Raw genomic sequence first — 26,215 nt, forward strand, 5'->3', positions numbered from 1 at the left:
CGATGTTAAGATTTAGACTAACAGTTATATAAGTTAATATACGCGCTTTGGCACGATAATATTAATTTTTCTGAAAATTTTTGCACTTGCGACACAAAGGCTCCCATGGACAACGTCCATGTAGCTCACGCACGCCACGAGCAATCTGAAGTTCGAAAGTAAAATTCGGACTTCAGATTAGAATAAATTAACAATAAGAGAGAGATTATGCAACGAACTGTCAGAAAGACACATCAAGCCAAATGTACTTTAATTTAACAAACAAACAAATGCGTTCTTTTAACACATGGTAATATAAAATGCCAATTTATAGTGTGTTAAAAGTAAACACGTGCTTTAATATATCGTAAATATGAATGGCCAAAAACTGCAGATTCTGTTCGGTTTCTGCTGTCAATCTGCCGTCAAATGTTAACAGATCCTGCTCGGTTTCTGCCGCCAATCCGCTGTCAGAGTCTGTTAGCAGGCCCTGCTGGCAGATCACTATCCTAACGCGGACATAACGGATGCCAATTTGCTATCGACTTCTGCAGTAATCTGTTGCCAATCTGCTGGCAGATTGCACACATTTTGCTTACTGGGTACGTACGTACACGTAGCAACGCAAAACGATGCGATCTCCGCGTCCCGAGAAATCACTCTTTGCAGAATCTCGCGTCGATCTTCGTTGTTTCGGGCGTTCCAAGTCACGGAACTTGATCTCTCGCGGCCGTAACACGGTAACGCGGAACCCATCGTAAGGCCACGTCGCATTTTGGAACCGACGAAGTGACCACCACGGTGATCGTGCGACTCGCACGGGCTAATTATTACAGACGACAACGGTTATCTCGATGCATGCACACTCGCATACTCTCGTGATCCTTTGATCGCTCCCTCGCGTTCTCTCCTTAGGATAAGTCTGTCCTGTTATCATTAATGGCGAAGACCATTACAGGCCGGACGTGAAACGTTACTATCGTTATTATTATCATTACTGTTATTATCGTTATTTTCATCATACGCATTAAGAAACATTTAATTGAACAACATGAAACTCTCGCTCGCACGTGCGAGCTGCCAATATATATATATATAATATATATATAGTATATAAAATTCAAATACACACGCACGCACGCACGCACACACACACTCGGCGGACCGCAAAAATGAATGAGGTGAACCTCCAACAGCGTCACTAGACTCCAACGTGTCGCATAAACTATACAAAATGAGCGCTCAAAGTTGGGGGAAACGAAATGCTTTGGACGGTACGAAGAAGCGTTTAACAAAACGTTACGTAGCTGCCGCGATACTTTTGTATTTCACTCAAATTTAAATCGCTCGCAACTGCACTCGCGTATTAGCGTGTAATTTATAAGTTTGCTCATTGTCCGAAAGACGACTCGCCTGTCTCGGCAAAGGTCGGCAGTCCCTGTCTAGATGATGACCCTTTATGCCGAAGGATCATAATTAGGAATCACGCGAATCATTCAGTCACTATCATCAATGATATGTCCATTGACACGGCGCTTATGAATGATCAGATCACTGTTAATCTTGACATTGAAAAGTCTTGCTATCTATTAGGATCTTCTGCGATTTTCAGTTCTTGATGCACCTCTGTTGCGAATTCGCCACTTGAACATGTTGCAGAGTGATGGTTACTTAAGTCGTTGAGTGACATTTGCTAGGGCAACAGCAAATGCCTGCAATGCGCTAAATGGATGCTGGAAATCCAACGTGTACGCATTGCCGTCTATTCTTCCAAATTGCATCACCTGAAATTAAATGATAATTTAATGAAAGTTTTTACTAAGTTTTTGCTAAGAAAACAAGGTAGAAGAAAAGCATTTAATCTTACCTGTCGACCTTTAAATTCAATCTGAAAATTCTTGGCGCTTTCTTGAGTCACTCTGCCACCGAAATCAAGTTGATACACTTGGCTGGATTCGTTCCACATGGGTGCTTTATTATGCATCACCAGCTGTGAATCGCGCTTTATCGCTTCCGACTTGGAGAGTCCCACTCCTCTTTGCTTCAGCTGTAAACAACGTTCTTCTCGATATCGTTTCTTTGCACTTTCGCGTCTATCAGGAGTTCCCTTCTCGACTGAAAATATCCATAATACAGACCTTCTGACGCAACTGAGCTTTCTGGAACGTTTCTAAATCCCGATAGCTCGCCGTCGACGAAGAATCATCTTGAAGAAGTCCCTCCTCGTCCGAACTTTCACCGCGACTCTTTCTCATTCTTCTACTCAGTAGTGGACTCGATAGAAGCTTTCTTCGGATCGGAGAGGCCGATGCCGGTCTTTTGCCTTTCTTGGAAGGTGCAGGACTGCTGGGTGAACTCCTTGGCAATCTATTACCGAATGAAAATACGAGTAAGTCACCAATGATTGGTACATAGTCTGTGATATAATACCTCGATGATGGCCGAGGAGAAGGAGGCGGCAGAGAATTGTTGTCATCGAAATCCCGAAGCCTCGCAGTGAGACTGTCGAGTGATGAAACGTAAGATCCACTCGGACTTGAATCTCTAAATCAAACAATTAATGTTTTATTTAAGGCTGCTTGGCAAGCAAAACGAATACGGATAAAACTGGCCGATTTATGATCGATATATAATCCAGTTTTTTAACAAACTACTCACTTAATCGGAGGTGCAATAGTTTCTAGTCGGCTCGGCTTTTCCTTAGTATGGGCTTCGTGAACTACATGTCCGTTGCTTTCTTTGCGTTTCTCGTCAACCTCGCGTGCCTCTTCCTTTGAGGATTCTATCGATTCGTTTGCTTTTGCCGCGTTGTCTTCGGTATTTTCGCCATTGGTTACCCCCATAGCTTCTTCCACATGTTCTGGCAATTGCGGTGGAAATGTTATCTGTTCATTACTTGGAAAGATATCGCTGGAATCAAGACTCTTGGACTTGCCGCAATTGCGCAATCTAGGAGGTTTCGAGTTCGGCTGGCTCATGTCATGCTGAGGCTTGTTCCTTTTCCGTCGTTTCGTTTTTCGCGACACCAATACCAACCTCTTGTTCGGCGCGTCTCTTCGCAGCATCTTCAAGGCCACGTCGCACGGGACCAGCTGAGCATCCACCAGATCTAGATAACCGACACTGCAACTACGAACTATCGAGTCGTTCGAGCACATCGGACTGATGCTGATCACTGTCGAGGTCCTATGGACGCCGCGTGATTGCTCCGACGTCTTCTCGATATTCTCGTCGTCACTGAATTGTATCAAATCCTCGTCGGGCTTGTTAGCGGACGTCCCGGTGTTCACGTAACCGGGATTCGTTTTACCGTAGCACACGTGACACTTGGGATCCTTATACTTTGAAAGACACTGCGAACATGACGGTCCGAAACACTGATCGATATTCTCTGGAAACTGGTAGGAACACGCCGGTGAGACTATCCCGTGTATGCCGTTCTTATTGAGTGGACTCGAAGCTTGCCCGTACTGAGAGCTGTTTGAAGGAGCTGCGTTGGGACTCGTGCCACTTGCTTCGGTATTTTGATTATTCTTGCTATGTACAAAATTGTGAGTGCTCTGAGACACTGTGGGTTGAAAGCCGTTGACATTACTCTCGCACGCCATGCTATTCAGACCGTTCAGGTATGCTACTTGCGCTGTGGTGCAATCGCTACTCTCCAGGCCGTTTATGATCGGGGCTTGGGAAATGTATCGACTACTCGACGCTTCCGCGTTTAAGGCCTGGCCGTTTTGCATAGACATGGAAATAATGCTCATCGGGCAGGCCGATGTTAGATTCGACTTGTCGTCCTGAGAGATTTGATTCAGCTTGTTGTTCTCCTGTTCCTTCTTCGAGGCTATACCGGCCTGCTGGTCCGCGAGAACGTTCTTCATCCTCTGGATGCTGTTGGCATAATCGGCACCCGCGTTCGAAGTTGCTATTAACGTCTGCGTGGGCGCTACCGCGTTCTTCGGTGATTGTAAGGCCGGCACGTCACAGCATCTCGGCGAATTGTGCCGCGGTGGTGTTCGATAAGTGTTCGGGGGAGCGTTTCTGATGTTCTCGTACAAATTGCCCATCTCCTGCAGATCCACGTACGGGACGTATTCACTTTCGATTTTCCCCAGAGACGTCGCTATGGTTTCCGTCGCCATAAACTGACTGGAGATTTGGGATTTCGGTCGATTCGGATGATTCAGACGAGCGCTGCGGGGCGTCATCGGCGCGATCGGTGGTGGTTGCGTCTCCGGAGTAGCTCGCGAGCTCGCTTCTTGATATGACTCTTCCTCGTCTTCGGAAAACAGGTTGGGGTTGAACGTTGGATCTGGACCTATAAAAATACAAAATATATGTTATATTTCATGAAATATATATGTATATAATATTTTTTTTTCATTTATTTTCCAAGAAAAAAAATTAATGTTTTGTTCAATTTACCAGGAGGTACGTCATCGCGAAGTTCCGTTATTATCAACGTCATTTGCCTCGGTTGTAAGTGCAGTAATGACGTCCGATAAGTGATCTGACCCAAGTTAGCGGGGATCGAATCTGCCAAGCCGTGAAACTTGAATTTCGTGCCCCAGATATTTGACGTTACCTCGACTAGTCTCGCGTGCTGTGAACGGATTAGAATGACGTTAGAAATGCTTACGATATAACAATCGCACCAACCGATCACACAAATAATACTCCTTCGTATATAGAGCGCTAACAAATTTATTAACACGTAAAAACATTCGATTCTACTCACACAATAATAATATAAAATATCGATAAATGCAATCGATATGATCGATCAATGTAATCGTGTCGTTATTGTCAACTGCGGACTGTGGTAATTTAGACTGCGGATAATCACGGACTGCTCGAAATATTCCATTTGGCAATCCTATGCACGCTAATAGTTTTATAATAATTACAAGAGCTTGTGCATTCACCTCGGGCAGCGTATCCACATATGTGAGATCATTCAGTTTCTCGTCTCGCTCCACCGCTTCCTCGTTTGGTTTTTCCTCTCGTCTCTTCCTACTTTTCTTCCTGTATCGAGGTGATCCGCACAAATCCGCGGTATCCTTCTCGGTATCCGAACCATCGCTGTACGACGGGCACTGCGACAAATCGTCTTGCACGTGCAGAGTGTCCTGGCTCTGTGGATCGAATATCACAAACTCGGGTCGAATCTTGCTGATACGTCTGCCTTTCAGGAGCGGCACAAGGCCACCTAAATATTCCAGGTACAGCGTGTAACACGGCACGGGTTCCACCGCGTGCCTGAGCATGGTGCAGTGCAATCGGTTACCTCCAGGTGGTGGCCTCGACACGAAGCGTCGCAACTCTCTCGGTTCCGGCACCGTGCATCTGAAAAATATAAGCCGCCCCGCCGCCCCAATCCGGATTTGTAAGTGACGTTTTCGAGTTTAAAACGGTGCTCCGCGATTGACTTGCAGAAAGTCTTTACCGTATCGTGTTAGCGAAGAGGGCGGCCACCGAAGCCCTCAATCGCGGTGGTAATGGAAGTTGTGGAACACTGGATTCTCTCGTGAGGGCTGCTCTCACTGCCAATCTCGACAGCAATTGAAGCGAACCGACCCTTCTGCAAGGAACAATTATTGTACTTTATCGCGTTCCCGCATGCGGTGCGGCGGCAAGACTACGATTTCCGGAGCGCCAAGTTTCGACCGTGGATTCTTCATCTACAGATCATTATAAACAAAACTTAAAGGGTGATAAAAGTGGCTCTCTGGTTTAGTTTAGGAGATATGGAGGGTTTTAGTCGGAATTTGAGAAATCGACAAAAACGCTTTTTTGCTAGTTCCAGACTATAAAAGGTTTTAGCCGTCGCTCATTGTTTATTAAAAAGTTATTAACAAAAGAAGTTTTGAAAATATAGTAGTTATTTTGAATATTGAAAGACATAAACGACCAATATGAACGAAGGAAGGAAAGTCATTTAACCTAACCTAACCTTACTTAACCTAATCTGGTTAGGTTATATTTTCCGAAAGTGGAGCCCCGGACTTATACGCTCGTTTTCAGCCCGCTTCGCGGGAGGGCGGGGGGGAGGGGCGATGCCCCTCCCCCCCGCCGGGATCCGTGCCATGAACCAGGTGATCAAAATCCGTACGGTGAAATCTGTTCCACCGGCTCCGGCGGGGGAGAGGAGTAAAGCCCCTTTCTCCCGCCCTCCCGCGAAGCGGGCTGAAAACGATCGTGTGTGTCCGGGGTTCCAGTTTCGGAAAATATAACCTAACTCAAACTTATTTCTGATTTAATGCTAAAATTCCATCAAATATACTCTTTCGTAAACGTATATGGTATCGTAAAATTATGCTCTAGTCATTAAACTTTTTTGTTAATAATTTTGTAACAAACAACGAGCGAAGGTGAAACCTAGTGCGGGTTATTCAGGAAGGTGACCTTGTAATATATGTCAAACTCAAGTCCTTGCTTCGCGTGGACAGTTGAAAAGTCGTGCAAAATCATTAAATTTCCTTTTTTTTAATAACTTTTTAATAAACAACGAGCGACGGTTAAAATTGTTTGAAGATCACTCAGGAGGACCTCTATAATATTTGTCAAGGTCAAGGTCATCGGGGCGGGCTCCGTTATTGTCAATATTTACCCTATATTGTTCTGAATAACGCGAAAATAGTCTGCAACTGGCAAAAAAGCGTTTTTGTCGATTTCTCAAATTCCAACTAAAAACCTCCATATCTCCTAAACTAAACCAGATAGCCACTTTCACCACTCTTTAAGTTTCGTTTGTAATGACCTGTAGATGAAGAATCCACGGTCAAAACTTGGCGCTCCGGAAATCGTAGCATCCCCGATGCGGCATGCGTTCCGATAAGTGTAACAGTCTGCCACTATATCCATTGATCGTATTATTCCGCGTCTGAGAAAACGCGAATGCGAAGATAATAAGAGATTACCTGGAGACCCATGCCGCGTGGACGCGCGCTCCGGTCGCCACAAAGAGCCGCTTGTCATTGTGTCCCCATGTCAACGCCGATACGGGGCACTATAGCGTGGACCGTGAGGAAAATCGTAAGGTAAGTCATCTGGTCATAATGCCAGCGAGACAGAGACGTGATTATGCTTTCTACGTGGACGTACTTGCGTGTACGGAATCTCCGTTGTGTAGACGAGAGTACCGTTGACCGAGTAAAACTTGAGGAGATTCGTGTACTCCTGCGGACTGCCCTGCGCAACATCGGACTCTTTCGTGCCGGCGATGGCCAGCAGTTTTCTGGAATTGCTCCATTCGGCGTACAAAGGCGGCTTCAGATTGCTGCGTATCGTGATGGGCGATACGTCGTCGAACGATCGTAGCATGACGACGTTGCCGTCGGCCAGGCAAACGGCCAGCACGTAGTTCCGGTCATCTGTGCTTGCACATACGTGTAAAATGCATTAATGTGTCTCGGTTGCTGCTTTCCAAGCTCGAGTTCCTCAAATCCCGGTAAATCCGCACGGTTAATACCTTTCTGAGGTCGGTCGCACCTCTCATCCTCCTCCATCGTGAACTTTTCGGCGCTCCAGGCCATCGATGTGACACCCGCTGCTAATTGTACTTCCGACACCATGGCTCCGTGAACGTCCATTACGATCAACTGGCCCGCGGTAGTCCCAAAATAGACCTTTTGTCGAGCGATTAAATCAGAAAGGAGTGATGTCATTTTATTTGTTTTTTCTCGATCGATCAAAGATGCCTTTACCGACGATGAAAGAGAAAACTTTTAACTCTGAATTGTGGCTGAATTGTAGCATTTTTACTAAAAAGCATGAAAACTTTTCTCAAACCTGCTGATCGTCCGGAGTCCAGATGCCGCAAGTTATCGTCGCTTTGTCGTTGAGCATTGACGACCAATATCTTTGACCAGCGACACTGCCAACTAGTACGAAACCATCCTGCAATGAAACATCACATTCTCCGCAAACGAGTCCGAGCAGAAACGCGCCGTTCAGTTTATGTACGTTTATGGCAAGATCGTAAATGGATACACGTAAATGGAATAAAAGAATTCATTGTCGGAAGCACGTCTCGAGCTGAACGATACGTCGAGAAAGTAAGAAAAGTGTTGGAATAAATTTATATGTAACAAAAGGAAAGGCATTTCATTTTTATTCTGTCGCGATTGGAACACAGTGATTCAAAGTTAGATGTGTGGGAGAGAGAACTTGTCCTTCTTATTTTATAGATAATCTAACTAATACTATAATTCACCCTGTAACATATAAGAGCCATGCGGCCATCGTGGGACCAAGAAAAGTGCGTAACAGGTGTGCTTCTGTCGTTGATTAATTCTATGCTCCATCGTCCGTCGTATTTGATCCAAACGAAGATTACACCCGAGCTGTCGCACGAGGCCAGTTTCTGATAAGGTTCGTTCCACTTGACGAGTATCACCTGCAATCGGATAAACGAATTTTCGAAACTTGGACGAAGAATTGATCAACCGTCAACTAAAATTAACGTTATTCACCGGGTTATTCTCGACACGTTATTTCCCGGATTAAGGATCTTCAATTTTCTACCATTTCGTACTTCATAAAAAGTATTTCATAAAAGTGTTATGTTTCGTGCAACTAGCTTTAAGGGGGGAGCCTGCTTTAGAACGTTGAAAATAAGGTATAATTTTACGAATTTTTTTGGAGAAACTATACAGCGGATCATTATAAAACTTTGATGCATTTATTAGTACATGTTTAAAGATAAAAAAAATTATTTTTTGATTTGAATATATCGCCTGTAGAGGTCGTCCTGGAGGCATCTTAGTGCAGCCGGCATTGTAAATTGGTGAGCATTCTCCCGCCTCCAAATTTCATCCAAACTGAAAAATTGAAATATTTTCTTGTTATTTATGAATTCCCATCGTCGATGAACCTTTAATATTCATAAAAACATTAAATTAAACAATTATTTTTGCATGAAAAAGTTCAAAAACTTTGCCTAAAAATCGTACTTTTGTGTTCTAAGCTCCACCATTTTGGCACTTTTCAACTTTTTTCTTCTCTCTTTGGTTCATCGACGATGGGAATTCATAAATAACGAGAAGATATTTCAATTTTTCAGTTTAGACGAAATTTGGAGGCAGGAGAATGCTCACCAATTTGCAATGCCGGCGACGCGGCTGCACTAAGATTTCTCCAGGACGACCTCTACAAGCGATATATTCAAATCAAAAAATAATTTTTTTTATCTTTAAACATGTACTAATAAATGCATCAAAGTTTTATAATGATCCGCTGTATAGTTTCTCCAAAAACAATTCTTAAAATATACCTTATTTTCAGCGTTCTAAAGCAGGCTCCCCCCTTAATACATCGCAATAAATTGATATCTGATATTTCATCTTAAACCCGTAATTAATTTCGCAAGTTCTAATCGGCAGTAAGTCTTGATCGGTATTAAATAAGCTTTCTTGACAAAACTTTTTCTCACATTTAGGATCTTGTTATTGAGCGTACGTATTTGTTTCATAAACAAACGTTGACTAATGAATCATTAGTATCACGGTTCGCTGTCCATTAAGAGATTTCGAGTAAAGAACATATTCTGATTACATGTGCCGTTTCGTAATACGTAACTTCTTCAATAAATACCGTCGAGGATTTCAGAAGAAGAAATTAAACAGGTTCTCCAAAGAAATAATCATGGCCAAAAAAACAATCACGATTTGCGCTTTTAAGATTTATCTTACGCTGTCAGCAGTCACAGTTCCGCGCAGGATAAAGTCGCGGATAGATATGTGATGTACCCACAATAAAGTGTCATTGCTCCATTGTCGATCGATCCGCTTTATATCGCGGTGACGAGCGGCGGAGTCTATATTTTTATCATGCTGATACAGCAAATAGAAGTTTATCGGAAAATTAATTCATAGAACGAAAATGTTAGATAACAACTCGTTACTGTCGGCTGAGAACTATTTATATCGGTACAAATATTTCTTGCGTCTCTACAAAGCATAAATTATAATTTATTATAAGTAGTAGCAGCAAATAACTACAAATTTTTTTATATCATCTTATCACGTGTATTTCGCAAATTATGCGATTTTTGTCGCGTATACGCTTTGTCTTTCATTGTTTATTCCATAAATTTTGTCCGTTTTTTGTCACATTCAACTTATACTTCAAAATCGTAGAGTAGAATAATAGAAACTATAAGATTTTTGTATTTTTAGAACATTTTAACCGTCATTATCCTTTCTCGAATATTGCTACGATAGCTTGCTACGATATACGATTAATATCCATGTACGCAAAGCTTTGATCGACCGTTCAGTGTACTTTGAAGGGTGAAAAGTACGAACGAGGGTGAACAGCGAAAAATGAGGAGGCAGATAACGTACGTGACGTGCGTACCGATAAGAGATACATATACATGCATGCCAGCACTTTATACAATATACGTATGCGTGGCAAAAAAGATTCGAAAGGTACTTTTCACGGAATAGCTTTCATAGGCCAAAAACGTTTCGCGTATGGTTATACCATCGAGTAGTTCTGTGATTGATTAGCTTGCAAATAATCGTGATTTTCTCGAAATTAATATTTTTATATTTATGTGAAAGTTGTACTATTAAAACTTTGGGAATTTCTTTAAAAACAAAACAGACAATATACAGACAAGAGCAATATGCGAGAAAAGCATTTTATTAGCATAAATTCTTTCCATTCTCTCGTGATTTTAAACGAGGCTCTATCACACGTGGGATTTCATCGGTAGACAAAATCGCGTTACGATAAGTTGACCTCGCTTGATACGAATAAACGGAATTTCCCGCGCAAGGCTGTACAAATGCAATAAAATCTGTCCGAGGATACGTTGTAAATTGCGGAGACATGATCGTACGAGAAAGTCGGGGAATAGTGGAGACAGCGCGCGAGCATGCTGATCGATAAGAACCCTGTTGTATGGATGCTTTGAATTTTCTCGTGACACTGAAATCGCGTAGAACGTATGAGATTGTGGAACACATCCGGAGAAAGTGCTGGAATCGAAGTAAAATCTTTCGCAGAAAGACGTGTGTTATTTCTGTATTAAATTTATTTGCGAGAGAAGATTACATGAGAGACTGATGGGAACTGAAAAGACTCACTTCGACGGTCTTGATAGGTCTCGCACGATCAAAATATGACTGCAAATTGATGCAACGCGTATATTTCGAGCGACGGGGGGATGCTCGCATCTCTCATAATCAGATTCCACGATGGAACGCACGGTGGAATTATCAGCTTTTATGTGATGCATGGCGCGACACTCCTACACCTTCGGTTATGTACACATCAGGCGGAAAGTCTCACATTTTCCACAACGCTCTGTACATTTTTTGCTCAATTGTTGAGTACTCCCTACTGATCTCCCACGTTTCTTTTGTTTGCGCGTTCTCGTGCGACACTTATTGCAGAGCGAGAACGCAACAGCATGCCTGATAATCCAATGTAATTGTATTTTCGAACGTGCTCGTAAAGAGCGCCAAATGAGACTGCCTCCGCTCTTTCTTTTTTTGCGTCAAGGTTCGTTGAGAGTTTCACGATCCATGGGTCTCACCAGCAGGACTCTTCGTATTCCAGCTAGGTAGTGCGATTTCAAGAATTAAGAATAGAAGAGAGTTACACAACGACAAACTGGAATTAAAATTATTCGAAGGAAAGAGGCTTTTATTATGTTCGTCATAAAATTCTTTTTGCTTTGTGTGCAATTTCATTTGCTGGCTCTTATTCCAACAAAAGAATAAAGCTTCAAAGTTTTCCGCTGGTAACGACGTCAAGTTTCATCCTTCATATCCCTCCTCGCGTATTATTCATATAGTAGCCTTCTTTCTTTTCGATCTATGCTGCACCGGTGCATACATATATGTTATAAATATTATAAGAGAAAAAGGCAAAACATAAATTCCTTCAAAATACTAGCAGTTCGTTTGCCTTCCAACTTTCATTTCGAAAGGGTAGAGGCGATTGTCACGTAATCCCATAACTGCTAATGCATTGCGGTAAAGGCTGCAGCGAGTGCCGGAATGCGTCTCGGCGAGCACTCGTTTGGTAAATCAATGATGCTTCTTTTTACACTCGTTCTTTCTTTTTCAATGTCAAGGTAACACACGGCGCATCATGTATCCCACGAGAAATCTCTCGTGCTCAGTTTTGGCTCAGTTCCTTACCTCGTGATTTATGACAAATCATACTGAAATTTACACTCCTCTGTGCTTGGAAAGGTTCCCGTTTTATACTTATAAATATCAAACACGAAAGTTATTAAGAAAATGTTTTATGACCGTTTGACATGCAAAGTTTCAAGTTTTGCGTGAGCTTAAGTAAAAACGTTGAGCCAAAATGACACGGTGATTTGTGTGAAACCAATCTACGACAACAAGTACGAAATGTCATAAACAAATTAGAAAAATTCTATATTTTCATCGTACTATCTCTGGAATTACCTCTCGATGTTATTCCACAGAACAGAGCATCCAATTTTTTTATCGATATTCTCTAACAAGGCTTATAAACAAACATATTAATTTCGCAGACTTTTGTGACATTGCAGATGTAATATTTTAATGTATCGTTATATTAATCCGTATTTTATTCCACGTATATGCGCATGCACATCGATGCTACCTCACGTGCTTCTCCATCATCAAATTCTGTCGGTCGTGAGGAAGCGATCAAAGTGTACCGCGGGTCCGCGGAATGAATAATTTATACGTATAATACAATATCGCTCGTTTAATATTCCACAGAGTTATCCTGCAGCACGATACGCTCGTTTTAACGACTCTATCCGGTGGACACGCGTTGCTTCGTACGCTTATTCCCGCGGGATAAGCGGGATTAGCGGGCTTGCAGTTCAACCCCGCCGTTACTTATACACGAGAAATACTTCGAGGGGCTAATGATGTCAGCGCAAGGGACGAATTTTTCTGCCGACATCAAAGTTTTATCTCTGTCGCACATTATGCAAGACGGATCTCTTACCTGGATTATGAGACTAAAACCCGACTTGCTGGGAAAGCCTGGTTACAGTCGACAGAAGTATATATGAGCGTGAATGTTTCATCAGGACAGTCATGTATCAAGTTTCTCTCATTTCTACTTTTCTGCTTATGCGCGAAATCACCGCACTCTTTCATTTATTAATAAACTCGTGAATAATTACTCAAGTATCTACGACTCGCGCAAAGAGAAAGGAACAAGAGAAATTTGGAAAGCGACGGAATCACGCGCGTCGGGGAAACTCAGAAATTAGCCGCTCGAGTAATAAATGACAGGCCACTGTATAAGGAACGGATATAATCGTGCGCTATCGATTCGAGGCCCGAACGCGGCTGGCACGGCCAAGAACAGAAATAACTGAAAATACACCCTTATCGTCGCAAGCCGCCGACTGCAATCTAGAGAAATATTGTGTCCGGGATTGCAGATTCCGGGGTTGACTGCTTCCTCTTGCCATACCGAGTATCATTTTTATGATACAGAGATGCGACTGTATCGCGTTAAGAGCTCGTCGTTCACTTTATAAATAGTTGAAGCGACTCACGACATACTCGAAGCGTTACACTTTTCTATTTTTGAACAATGTTAATATCTAACGTACACAGAATTATTGCATGAGATGTACCGAAATAACATTGCGCAAAAAGTGTCTCATGCAGGTACATGCAAGGGTAGTTACCGCGAAACTGCAGTTGAGAACCACGGTCTTAAAACAGCACTGCGTGCCAGATCGATACCACAGCGGCTACCCTTAAACTCTGAAATGTGGACCGAAGTGGACGCAAAACTCTACGCTTTCATCGATGGTTTTCCTCATTCGGTCACGTATACGCGAATGTACGATACAAAATATAAAGGGAAACTTTCTTTTTTTTTCTGTACGTCACGTAACGCGTGATTGACAGTCAACGCAACGAAGGCCAAGCTGAACTGTGATCATCGAAAATTTTGTTTTCTCATTGAAACGCCGCAACAAGGAAGCTTCGTTGATCGCTTGTCAATAGCGATGAGTCACCATCGATTCTGTTTCCCGTGACGCTACCATCATCAAAATCGACTTACCCAGCCTGAATGCATAATTTAAGTGAAGACACGTGTCATAGATTGATGCGATGTAACGAAACACACAAGTCTCACTGTCGGGCTTGGTGTCGTCGTCGACCTGGTTTCCGTCGTCGGAATCGTTTCCCCATGCACGCTTTACGATGATCGGTCTCGTGGCTGCGTGTCGGTTCTGGGTTGACTTATTGACTAAGGTCCGTTAAACGAGGCGAAAGGTCCGTAGGGTCCGAGAAAGTTAACAGATGAACACACGAGGGGCGACACGTGAGCCGATAACGCACACACGCGCTTACGAATATACGAGTGCCGCTGTCGTGTCCGATAAACGCTCCGATAGCGGGGCGCTGATCTCAATTTAATTAACGCAGGTTTAAATGTTGTTGGACAATTTACCAGGGCGCACCAACGAAACGCCTTCTAGCTCAGCAAGTACACGCTATCGTACGAGCTCGTACATGGATATTGGAAGGATATCTGTCGGACCAACGTCGCGTTAAACGCGAAAACGCTGTCTTTGCAAAGTCAACATTATCGTTGAACGAATACTGCCGCGTCTAAAGTATTCGTTTTCGAAGGGAACGTTTGAAAAACGGATTGAAAAATATCTCGAGTGAACAGCGAACGAGGAACGAGTCCTCGCGAGACGAGACGCGTCAACGTCTCGTTTGTCTCGTCACGTGGAGCGTCTCGCACTCAGGACGACGCTTACGGGCAATCCTCTCTTCGCTCCACATCCCGCTGTCTCACAAACCAATCCCTCTCGACCACAAAAAAAGTAGCTCGTATCCCCATAAAGGATAGGAACGGAAGAAAGGTGCACTCCGCGAACCGTGACCACCCCATGCGTATGCGTTCTCTGTGTGATTGTGCAGAGATATCAGAGTGCATCAGCGCAGAAAATTATTAGCGCAGGAGAGAAAGAGATTTTGCGTGTTCCGTGGAAATCGCAGGAGAATGTCACGGGTGCGAGTCACGACTGTAAAACTTCGTAAAGCTTTGTAAGAGGCGAAAAATAACTAGGAGACTGCCTTAGATTTGAACTCGAACTCTCCGGGATCCCTGGTTCACACGCCTAACTCTTAGGCTGTACGGCCAATACTCCTACTGTTGTGATCAACTTGTTTTCATTCCGATCCTCTATACGACCTGTTAGTCTCGACTATCTTTCCAGATCTTACAGCTCGGCCAGCCTGACATTACATTCGTCCCCGAATGTCTCCAAATCGTCGGTTCACTCCACTTGAGTCCCTCCCAACCTCCATTTTTGGTTCACTCTTCTGAGTCCCTTCCAACATCCATTTTTGGTTCACTCTTCTGAGTCCCTCCCAACCTCCATGTTGGTTCACTCCTCTGAGTCCGTCCCGACCTCCATGTTCAGGCTTCACTACCGGCCAGCTGCTTCTCAACTCCCTCCTCTCCGAGGGGTAGCGGATGAATTTCAACTGTCTTCGAGGAGTAGCGGATTTTATCCCACTTCTGAATTGTAAGAGGCGAAAAATAACTAGGAGACTGCCTTAGATTAGAACTCGAACTCTCCGGGATCCCTGGTTCACACGCCTAACTCTTAGGCTGTACGGCCAATACTCCTACTGTTGTGATCAACTTGTTTTCATTCCGATCCTCTATACGACCTGTTAGTCTCGACTATCTTTCCAGATCTTACAGCTCGGCCAGCCTGACATTACATTCGTCCCCGAATGTCTCCAAATCGTCGGTTTACTCCACTTGAGTCCCTCCCAACCTCCATTTTTGGTTCACTCTTCTGAGTCCCTCCCAACCTCCATGTTGGTTCACTCCTCTGAGTCCTTCCCAATCTCCATGTTGGTTCACTCCTCTGAGTCCTTCCCAATCTCCATGTTGGTTCACTCCTCTGAGTCCGTCCCGACCTCCATGTTCAGGCTTCACTACCGGCCAGCTGCTTCTCAACTCCCTCCTCTCCGAGGGGTAGCGGATGAATCTCAACTGTCTTCGAGGAGTAGCGGATTTTATCCCACTTCTGAATTGTAAGAGGCGAAAAATAACTAGGAGACTGCTTTAGATTTGAACTCGAACTCGAACTCTCCAGGATCCCTGATTCACACGCCTAACTCTTAGGCTGTACGGCCAATACTCCTACTGTTGTGATCAACTTGTTTTCATTTCGATCCTCTATACGACCTGTCAGTCTCGACTATCTTTCCAGATCTTACAGCTCGGCCAGCCTGACATTACATTCGTCCCCGAATGTCTCCAAATCGTCGGTTCACTCCACTTGAGTCCCTCCCAAACTCCATTTTTGGTTCACTCTTCTGAGTCCCTCCCAACATCCATTTTTGGTTCACTCTTCTGAGTCCCTCCCAACCTCCATGTTGGTTCACTCCTCTGAGTCCGTCCCGACCTCCATGTTCAGGCTTCACTACCGTCCAGCTGCTTCTCAACTCCCTCCTCTCCGAGGGGTAGCGGATGAATTTCAACTGTCTTCGAGGAGTAGCGGATTTTATTCCACTTCTGAATTGTAAGAGGCGAAAAATAACTAGGAGACTGCCTTAGATTAGAACTCGAACTCTCCGGGATCCCTGGTTCACACGCCTAACTCTTAGGCTGTACGGCCAATACTCCTACTGTTGTGATCAACTTGTTTTCATTTCGATCCTCTATACGACCTGTCAGTCTCGACTATCTTTCCAGATCTTACAGCTCGGCCAGCCTAACATTACATTCGTCCCCAAATGTCTCCAAATCGTCGGTTCACTCCACTTGAGTCCCTCCCAACCTCCATTTTTGGTTCACTCTTCTGAGTCCCTCCCAACATCCATTTTTGGTTCACTCTTCTGAGTCCCTCCCAACCTCCATGTTGGTTCACTCCTCCGAGTCCTTCCCAATCTCCATGTTGGTTCACTCCTCTGAGTCCTTCCCAATCTCCATGTTGGTTCACTCCTCTGAGTCCGTCCCGACCTCCATGTTCAGGCTTCACTACCGGCCAGCTGCTTCTCAACTCCCTCCTCTCCGAGGGGTAGCGGATGAATCTCAACTGTCTTCGAGGAGTAGCGGATTTTATCCCACTTCTGAATTGTAAGAGGCGAAAAATAACTAGGAGACTGCCTTAGATTTGAACTCGAACTCTCCGGGATCCCTGGTTCACATGCCTAGCTCTTAGGCTGTACGGCCAATACTCCTACTGTTGTGATCAACTTGTTTTCATTCCGATCCTCTGTACGACCTGTCAGTCTCGACTATCTTTCCAGATCTTACAGCTCGGCCAGCCTGACATCACATTCGTCCCTGAATGTCTCCAAATTGTCGGTTCACTCCACTTGAGTCCCTCCCAACCTCCATTTTTGGTTCACTCTTCTGAGTCCGTCCCGACCTCCATGTTCAGGCTTCACTACCGGCCAGCTGCTTCTCAACTCCCTCCTCTCCGAGGGGTAGCGGATGAATCTCAACTGTCTTCGAGGGATAGCGGATTTTATCCCACTTCTGAATTGTAAGAGGCGAAAAATAACTAGGAGACTGCCTTAGATTTGAACTCGAACTCTCCGGGATCCCTGGTTCACACGCCTAGGTCTTAGGCTGTACGGCCAATACTCCTACTGTTGTGATCAACTTGTTTTCATTCCGATCCTCTGTACGACCTGTCAGTCTCGACTATCTTTCCAGATCTTACAGCTCGGCCAGCCTGACATCACATTCGTCCCCGAATGTCTCCAAATCGTCGGTTCACTCCACTTGAGTCCCTCCCAACCTCCATTTTTGATTCACTCTTCTGAGTCCCTCCCAACATCCATTTTTGGTTCACTCTTCTGAGTCCCTCCCAACCTCCATGTTGGTTCACTCCTCTGAGTCCTTCCCAATCTCCATGTTGGTTCACTCCTCTGAGTCCGTCCCGACCTCCATGTTCAGGCTTCACTACCGGCCAGCTGCTTCTCAACTCCCTCCTCTCCGAGGGGTAGCGGATGAATCTCAACTGTCTTCGAGGGATAGCGGATTTTATCCCACTTCTGAATTGTAAGAGGCGAAAAATAACTAGGAGACTGCCTTAGATTTGAACTCGAACTCTCCGGGATCCCTGGTTCACACGCCTAGGTCTTAGGCTGTACGGCCAATACTCCTACTGTTGTGATCAACTTGTTTTCATTCCGATCCTCTGTACGACCTGTCAGTCTCGACTATCTTTCCAGATCTTACAGCTCGGCCAGCCTGACATCACATTCGTCCCTGAATGTCTCCAAATTGTCGGTTCACTCCACTTGAGTCCCTCCCAACCTCCATTTTTGGTTCACTCTTCTGAGTCCCTCCCAACATCCATTTTTGGTTCACTCTTCTGAGTCCCTCCCAACCTCCATGTTGCTTCACTCCTCTGAGTCCCTCCCAACATCCATTTTTGGTTCACTCTTCTGAGTCCCTCCCAACCTCCATGTTGCTTCACTCCTCTGAGTCCTTGCCAATCTCCATGTTGGTTCACTCCTCTGAGTCCTTCCCAATCTCCATGTTGGTTCACTCCTCTGAGTCCTTCCCAATCTCCATGTTGGTTCACTCCTCTGAGTCCGTCCCAACCTCCATGTTCAGGCTTCACTACCGGCCAGCTGCTTCTCAACTCCCTCCTCTCCGAGGGGTAGCGGATGAATCTCAACTGTCTTCGAGGGATAGCGGATTTTATCCCACTTCTGAATTGTAAGAGGCGAAAAATAACTAGGAGACTGCCTTAGATTGGAACTCGAACTCTCCGGGATCCCTGGTTCACACGCCTAGGTCTTAGGCTGTACGGCCAATACTCCTACTGTTGTGATCAACTTGTTTTCATTCCGATCCTCTATACGACCTGTCAGTTCGACTATCTTTCCAGATCTTACAGCTTCGATACATCTCGCGACGAACGATTATACGAACAATTCACCATCTATAAGCACTCAAAGCGTCATGTATTTATGGATACACGGCAAACGAATACCATTATCCCCGAGCTTCCCATTGTACTTAGGGGTTCCCCCTAAGTAAATGCAAAAGAGAAAAAAGAAAGGCGGAAAAGAAGGAGAATGTTGCGCGAACTTGGAAGAGGGCGGACGCGAAACGCGACGTAATAACAGGGGCGGAAGGAAAGCGGATGTAAACCCACGGGGTGCAACCCTCGAGATTTTAAGCCGGTGATATTAATATTGGAGATGCTAACGGCAGTCTCTGCCGAGTCCGAGACTTGGTTACGCGAGCCGCTTGTATAGACGCCGTCCGTGAAATTCGCGCTACGTAGACTTGGAGCACCTGCAGGCAGTTTGTTAAAAGCGCACCACGGCTTGATATCGATTGAGGGCCTCACAAAGGGCTTTAGGTTCGCTGGCGCGCGTGGTCGTTTACCACCGATACAGAGATTACGCGAAGTTTCGGCTTGATGAAGCCTGATACGCGATGTGTTACAAAGTTATTAAATTACTTTGTCGAAAACTCCAACAAACTCTGTAATTATCGTTATTAAGCAGGGACAGTTTGCAAAGAAATTTCAATCAGCGACATGTTAGCGACGGATCAGAGTCAGAGACGCGATTGTTCATGAGACATAAACGAAATCGTTCGTTGAATAATCTTCTAGGATCGATATCTGCGAGAGTGGCGCTATCATCGAAAAAATTGCTGTTCAACTTTTGTATGAACTGCACGTGTGAAACCGTGTGCCGGCGTTACGATAATATGTTGATTCTCTAACGATTCAATGTACCATCACGGGTTCCTATCTGCGTCGCGCAACTCTGTCCAATTTCTTTGTCGATTTAACCCACACGTGCTGTAACCGGTTACCGCGACTGGTACCGAGTAGATAAAGAGTGTATACCGGCTGCCATTGGCCGATAACCCTCATGTGCTTTCTTCCGTGATGCTGCGAAATAACCGCGGATAGAATGCTGCGTTCGCGTTGAAGGATTCTATATTCCGAAAACCGCGAAATCACAGTAATACTCAGCATCATTGAGCACATTGGTCATCATTCGATACAGAAACCGTTGCTTTGAGACGGAGGAAGCTGCACAACTGACGTAAGACGTAAAAACAATTATCCATCGGCTTTCTTACAGCTACCGTTTTAAGTAAACAAAGATATATAATAAGATGGAGTAAAAAGCGCAAGATGTATGAACAATGTGAAAACCTAAAAGAACGTTGGAAAATGTAACATTAATGTTTAGAGAAGGAGGAACTCGGAGGAAGAAATTAAATGCCGGTTTCACTGAAACGTTCCGAGCGGCCCAGCGACAAGAAATGAAAGGAAAGGCAATACTTACTTCGCTACGGTGCCCTCGGAGGTTGTAATTCGCTCTGAGCGGAAGTTCCGCGGCTCTGGTACGACAATGCGACGTAGTAAAAGTCACTCCTACCAGACCGCGGGCGTTGCCGGTAGCTAGCCACCCTTCCTGGTAGTAATTTGTACTGTCGAGCTTCCATCCTTCGTCCTGATAAGTAAGAAGAGAAGCGTTAGTTACTCATTTGGCGAATAACGACAGCGCGAAACGTCACGTTCATGATTTATGACGGTCTCAGATTTAACGAGAAAATTTTCTTCAGGATTCTTTCGAGGCGCGCGACGTCGATCATGAGATAAGCATCGCGATTATTTGGAAATTTATATGGCGTTATAAGTGGGGCTAAAAAGAGCTGTCATGTAGCATAACGCGACACGACTAAATGGAATACTCTCGAATGTGAATGTATGAATGAATTATCCAGCGAGTAAGTTAGCGCAGTTATGGAAAAACATTTCCCGAGATATTTCGCAACATTGATTCATTATTCACCTTATGGTTGGAGCGTGTTACGTTCGATTAAATACAGAAGGAAGGAACTTCGACAAACTTGAATGTAGAATCAGTCAGGGTAATTGTCATACGATCGACTGCACTGCACCCTTCGATATCGGATGGCGCAATCGTTCAACCGAAATCGAAGAAGCTCAACTGGGACGGAGGACTTTGTATTTCTGTTCGTCGACACGTAACGTTTCCACTTGAACATGACAGCATCAGGTGGCAAGGGCTTCAGCGCTAAAAGGGTTTCACCCTCAGACCCGTTATACATATGTAGGCGTAATTACTCGAGGCATTCCGAACCCTTAGAAGAGGCAATATCGAAATACACACGTGTGCTTTAGTCATGGAATGAAAACATGAAATTTATCTACTCCACGATGTGTTAACTTTATCTAGGGTAGAAAATTTCCCTGAAAAGATTCGTGCGAGAAGAAAAATTAGGATTATACCGGTATATACCGTCACTAATGGATTCCAGTTTTGCACAGGCACAGGAAACAATCGTGAGTACAGGAAATATTCGATCTAGATGGTAATTTGTGTCCCCTTTGGCATTCTTCCCATCGATAGACTGATACTAATTTACCCTGTCCTCCCCTTTCTACGATTGACTGCATCGGATATTGTCTACTGAAAGAACACTCGGATTATCCGTTAATTAACAACGTGCTTTCGAGTAGAAAAGAATGTAAGAGAAAATGAGGAAACACTTTTTATAGAGCATCGGGAGGAAGAACAATGGTATATTCTAAAAGATATCTCTTCAGTATATTTCTGGATTGTTTACATTTATAACAAAGCTTCTAATTTTCATATTGTGGAGCAACATCTTTCTCTGCCATCCGCAGTGAACTTTTCCTTGAAATATTGTGCGGGATAATTCAACAAATATAAACTCTACCATAGAGTTTCATTAAAATTTTAAATTGGATTATGGTGTAGTCAGAGCACTTCATACATACGTATCGGTGCATATCTCGGAGATAAGCTCGCGTTTTGCACGTGTGCGACTAGTGTATTTTCTGCATATGATTAAAGTGCGATTTAATGGAGATGTTCCGCGGGATACTCATGACCAGATGAGATATAAGGGAGATAGATTATCGAGATCGCACCGGAACAACTGTCCAAGCAACCCACAATGAGCAAAACCGCAACAGTAAAAATGAGATAATTTGATAGCTCACATTCAATAATCGACTTCTCATATCCCGAGACAATCGTTCTTTGCAATTCGTATCGATTTACGTCTGGCTCGTGAATCATTGTTGTTTTCGCACTGGATGTCTTGTGAGTCTCGCAAAAATCGTTACGTATATATAGCTACGTGACGGTACACGTTGGTGTTTTTTACGAAAAAAGAGTCGTGCTGGGTTTCTATTGGCGCACCGGTCGATGAAGAATGCTTTCACGGGCTATGATCAATGATCACGAGGGTGGCTTTTTATGCAAGTCACGGAAACGTGACAATAGAGAGTACTCCGGGAACGCAAGTAGGAAGAAAAATCTGTGGTAATCCAATCTTCGCAAATACGCTGAGAGCAATCCGTGGAAAATGAGGAGGGTCTTGGAAATCGATGTTGCGCAACGGACGAACGAGCGAGATTTTTCGCGTCACGCGAGTAACAGCACGCGTTGCGAAGCGCATTACCGAGAGCAGCCATGTTCGCTTTCTCGAAACGCTTCGATACAATTTAATGGTGAACAACAGTCGTAGTACTAGCGGCGTAACGGTACTCGATAATGACGTTATCGATTCAAGCGTGATTCACAATACGAGGACACAATGGAAATGCATAACAGTGGATTATATCGGTTGCATATGCGACATTTCATGTGATTCTCTCGTGGGTGGCAGATTCCGAGTAGAGTTTTTCCAATAATTTCAATAAACAATATGAGATTACTTATCAAAATTGCGTAATACAATTGCGAGATTTCTCGAACTCGAGCGAACAGGGAAAATTTCGTTCGATTACAAAGCATGTAACGATTGTTACATGTTTGTACGTTCTAATGAATTCTTATTTATCCATAGCGCTTTTTCAAGAGATATTTAGTATTTATGCGTCGTGCAATGGCTCTCAGACATTTTCTTAGGCATCCATATGGTGTATCCGAGAAATACTTGTGTTCTGCTACAAACCGCTTTTCTGTCTCACGACATCGAGATAGTCGGGCATGGAGGTAGTTATCAACGGGAAATAATGACAGTCTACTGATCGAATTCGTCTGGAACGACTGACCTAATCGAATTCTCTGCTACACCATAAGTCAATTATTTTTCCAGTAATTGAGCCAACTCCGCTTGTCTCACGGTTGTCATCGTGCGTCTTCCTGTAGTGCGAGGGGTGACTTCCGTCGAATAAATTGGTCTCTACCAGTGAATTAGATGACACGAGGAGAGGAACATATCGATCAAGGATCACGGCAGCCGTAATTAATTCTGATCGATCGCGTCCGAGTTTGGCAATTAAATTAATTCCTGTGTTGCGCGTGCACATGTACACCAAACTGAAGAAACACAAACTAGTCGAGAAAGACTCAAAAGAGAAAGTAGTCGCCACGTATCTTTCGACTAATATATCGCAGTAGAAAAAAACGATGGAATTTTATTTTATTTGCTATTTTATTTATTTGCCAAATCGATGAACGTGATTGGCTTGGTAGAAAGAAGTTTCGCGGCTACACCTAGAAATGCATGTCTTGCGATGTCAGTTCGTGCTTCTCGATAACCGCGTGAGTGGCGCGGAACAAAGGCCGTCGCGGGGAACTTGGGTACTCGTTAGTCAGCTCGTGAAAAGATCCACTCGAGACACCGTGCGCGATCCTCGTTCTCGCCGACTCAAACGACTCGGGTCGTGGCTGCACACGACTCGCGATGACCCTCCCGTGCAACGCTTCAACCCTGTAACGTCCCGACTTGCATACCTTGCTTTGACAAATTTCAATTTGCACCGTGGCTGTGTTTACGCATTTCACAATTATTCATGGCATTAATCTAGCGCAAGCTCACGTGATCCCAATCATCTCCCTTGAAAAGGATTTCTCAAAATTTCAAAACGGAAAGAAACGTGAAATAACAAGCTGTATTAATCGCGACTAGGTTGTCTGTTTCGTTGAGAGATAGAGTTGACGATCATTATGTCGCATTTGTCCATTTTGATTTGTCTCGGCAATCGAAAGATTGCTCGTTTCGGTGAGCGTCGCTTCGCATCAGCGATATCACCATCATCGGTCTTTCAACGTTATTCAGGCATCGGTTATGTCACGAGCGACTCTAGCTGATCAGACAAACTTGACTTGACAGTTTAGCTGCTTCACGTAAAACGGGACAAATTAATCTCACGCTGGTTACTGGGTGCGCGCGAGCTTATTCGCTTTCGCCCGAGCAAAAGTTTTATCTACCACCGTCCATGCTGCGAAACGTGACAGTAGCCGTATGTGTGTCGAAGCACGTCAGCTGTGTTTTTATTCATGCCTGTATGCCTTTTTACTGCAGCGCCGTGTTGCTATTCCCGTTAACGTTTATAATCTTCTCCTCTATAGGATATTTGTTCCCATCTTCTCTTCCATAGGAGTGAAATGTATAAACTTTTTTTTATTCTCGCGACGTTTTCAGTATCGCGAAGAAGAAATTATTATCGAGCAAACGTTAAAAGAATTGAGCAACCTCTCTCGTGATCACGAATTTCTTTCTGCTTCATGCGATACCTACCGAGTGGATATCATGCATTCTCTTGACTGAAAATTTCTCCGATGATGTCAGCGTTACATAAAAATAGCTCTATGAAAAATCTCGACGATCTAAAACTTCATTGAGGAGAAGCTCAGCGAGCGTAACAGATTTATTCAATAATTTACTCAAAGAGGTAATTTTCAGTATAACGTGCAACATCGTAAATTAATCATTTACGTTAATTCGTTCGACTTGGTATTATTAACGATTATTGGTGGTCGATCTCGCATCGCGATTCGTCCAGCGCCAAATGACGCGATGAGACATATTTTTAGCCGCTTGCACTCGCTCGATCGAGTGTGAAGCATATCGAATCTATGTCGAATGGAATCTATCGCGACAGAAACGTGTACCGTAAGTTTTTCTTCGCAATTATCCGACTATCGAAACATTTCTCGCAACATTGACAACACGTTGATCAATAAATGCAAAAGTGGGAACAAGCGGAACGCTAACGGAACATTGGAAAATGAGAATGAAAAATAAGAAACGCGCTCAAGGTACTTTAAAGCATTTACTCTCTATCGTGCCGCTCGAATCGCTCTATTAACGTTCAACTGTTCCCTACGTCGATTCCGCAGTCTCGAACGGATTACCTCCGGCGATTCCTCCGGCACTTTGCCCATCCAGCTGAGCGACAAGATATTGCAGTCGCATTTGGCGTTGTTGTTGTTGTTCTTCTCAAAGTGCAGATGCATGATTGCGACGCGATCGCACTCCCGTCGGCAGGTCCATCAATCCATCGAACCACCACCGTTTCCCACAGCCCCGACTCCGTACCTCGCGATCGGATTCCACGTCCCTCCTCGCCCATGCATTCTCGCGCGACGCGCGCTCGCCCTCGCGCCGCCGCCGGCGGATCCGTGATCGATAAATCGAATCACGCTCGTCACACGTCCGCGCGTCCACACGCGACCAGCGTTCCCTCGCGACGAGCTCTCATGACTTCACCCTCGTGGCTTCAAATCGACGTGATACTCTCCTGTTCCCCGAGGGGTGGGAAGCACGTCGCTCGCTCGCCGCTCGCGATTTTTCCACGCTCGCGCGACCTCCGACCGAGTACCGAGGGGAACCGGACAAGTCCGATTTCGGCACCGAAGCACGAAACCGACCGGCCCGCGTCCGGGTTTCTCTCAGTATCGCCGTTTGCCACCCCCGATCATTTGTTTCTTATCACGGCCGCCATTTTGCCGGCCGAGACGCTGCTCCGCCTTCCGGGGTGCGCGGATCCCCGTGCCGCGTCACGTCGCGCCGTGGGGTGCGCGCTTGAATGTGGGTGGACGCGAGACCTCCCGCTACCAGCGGCCGCGAGCTTCCGACGCGAGCGTGCGTCCGACTGAAAGCGCAGGCTGCACCGAGTCGCGGCCGGAGCGCGCGAGCCTCCGCCGCCGCGCTCTCTCTCGCCTCTGCCCTGCTCTGCCCGTCGCGTTCGCGCGACGGCCGTATTGATTGGAGTCACCCGTTCCGTGTGTGCTCCGCGACCGCCTCATGCTTCTCCCGGTGCAATGCTAAATTCGCTGCGAGCTTTTCCGCGTCGCGCCGCGCTGCGCTGCATCGCACCGAGTCCGAGTCGACGGAGCCGCCCTGCCCTGTAAAAGCGCTTCTCGCGTTGCACACGTACTACGATACTGTTTAAATAATCATTCTAAATTACGGTATCCCTCTCAAATATTTATAA

The 26,215-nt window shown here is 44.9% G+C and overlaps 1 protein-coding gene across 2 annotated transcripts; it reads right to left on the reverse strand.

Annotated features, from left to right (window-relative positions):
* Positions 1-1,283: 1,283 nt before the first annotated feature.
* LOC105275722 (tubby-related protein 4) lies at positions 1,284-25,895 on the reverse strand. Of its 2 annotated transcripts, XM_011332789.3 has the most exons (15): positions 25,134-25,895; positions 20,277-20,444; positions 8,192-8,374; positions 7,768-7,875; positions 7,448-7,604; positions 7,081-7,349; positions 6,897-6,985; positions 5,423-5,557; positions 4,902-5,322; positions 4,402-4,579; positions 2,638-4,294; positions 2,410-2,523; positions 2,118-2,346; positions 1,847-2,026; positions 1,284-1,763 (listed from the first exon to the last, which is right to left on the reverse strand). In XM_011332789.3, the coding sequence occupies exons 1-15, from the start codon at positions 25,233-25,235 to the stop codon at positions 1,647-1,649; spliced, it is 4,107 nt and encodes a 1,368-aa protein (XP_011331091.1). In that variant the 5' UTR covers positions 25,236-25,895; the 3' UTR covers positions 1,284-1,646. The 2 variants fall into 2 exon arrangements, with proteins under 2 accessions (XP_011331091.1, XP_026827635.1); XM_026971834.1 differs by lacking the exons at positions 7,768-7,875; positions 8,192-8,374; positions 20,277-20,444; positions 25,134-25,895 and having other exon boundaries at positions 1,623-1,763; positions 7,081-7,354; positions 7,448-7,545.
* Between the last annotated feature and the right edge of the window lie 320 nt (positions 25,896-26,215).

This window comes from Ooceraea biroi, chromosome 8 (genome assembly GCF_003672135.1).
Source record: "Ooceraea biroi isolate clonal line C1 chromosome 8, Obir_v5.4, whole genome shotgun sequence".
NCBI lineage: Eukaryota > Metazoa > Arthropoda > Insecta > Hymenoptera > Formicidae > Ooceraea > Ooceraea biroi.

Bases quoted from the DNA above. Each gene is read 5' to 3' on its own strand.
- LOC105275722 (XM_011332789.3), bottom strand. From the start codon at position 25,235: ATGCATCTGCACTTTGAGAAGAACAACAACAACAACGCCAAATGCGAC. The intron at 6,986-7,080 runs GTACGTCCACGT...TCCACGCTATAG, and splicing joins CGGAGATTCCGTACACGCAA to TGCCCCGTATCGGCGTTGAC. The intron at 4,295-4,401 runs GTAAATTGAACA...GTATTTTTATAG, and splicing joins TCGCGATGACGTACCTCCTG to GTCCAGATCCAACGTTCAAC.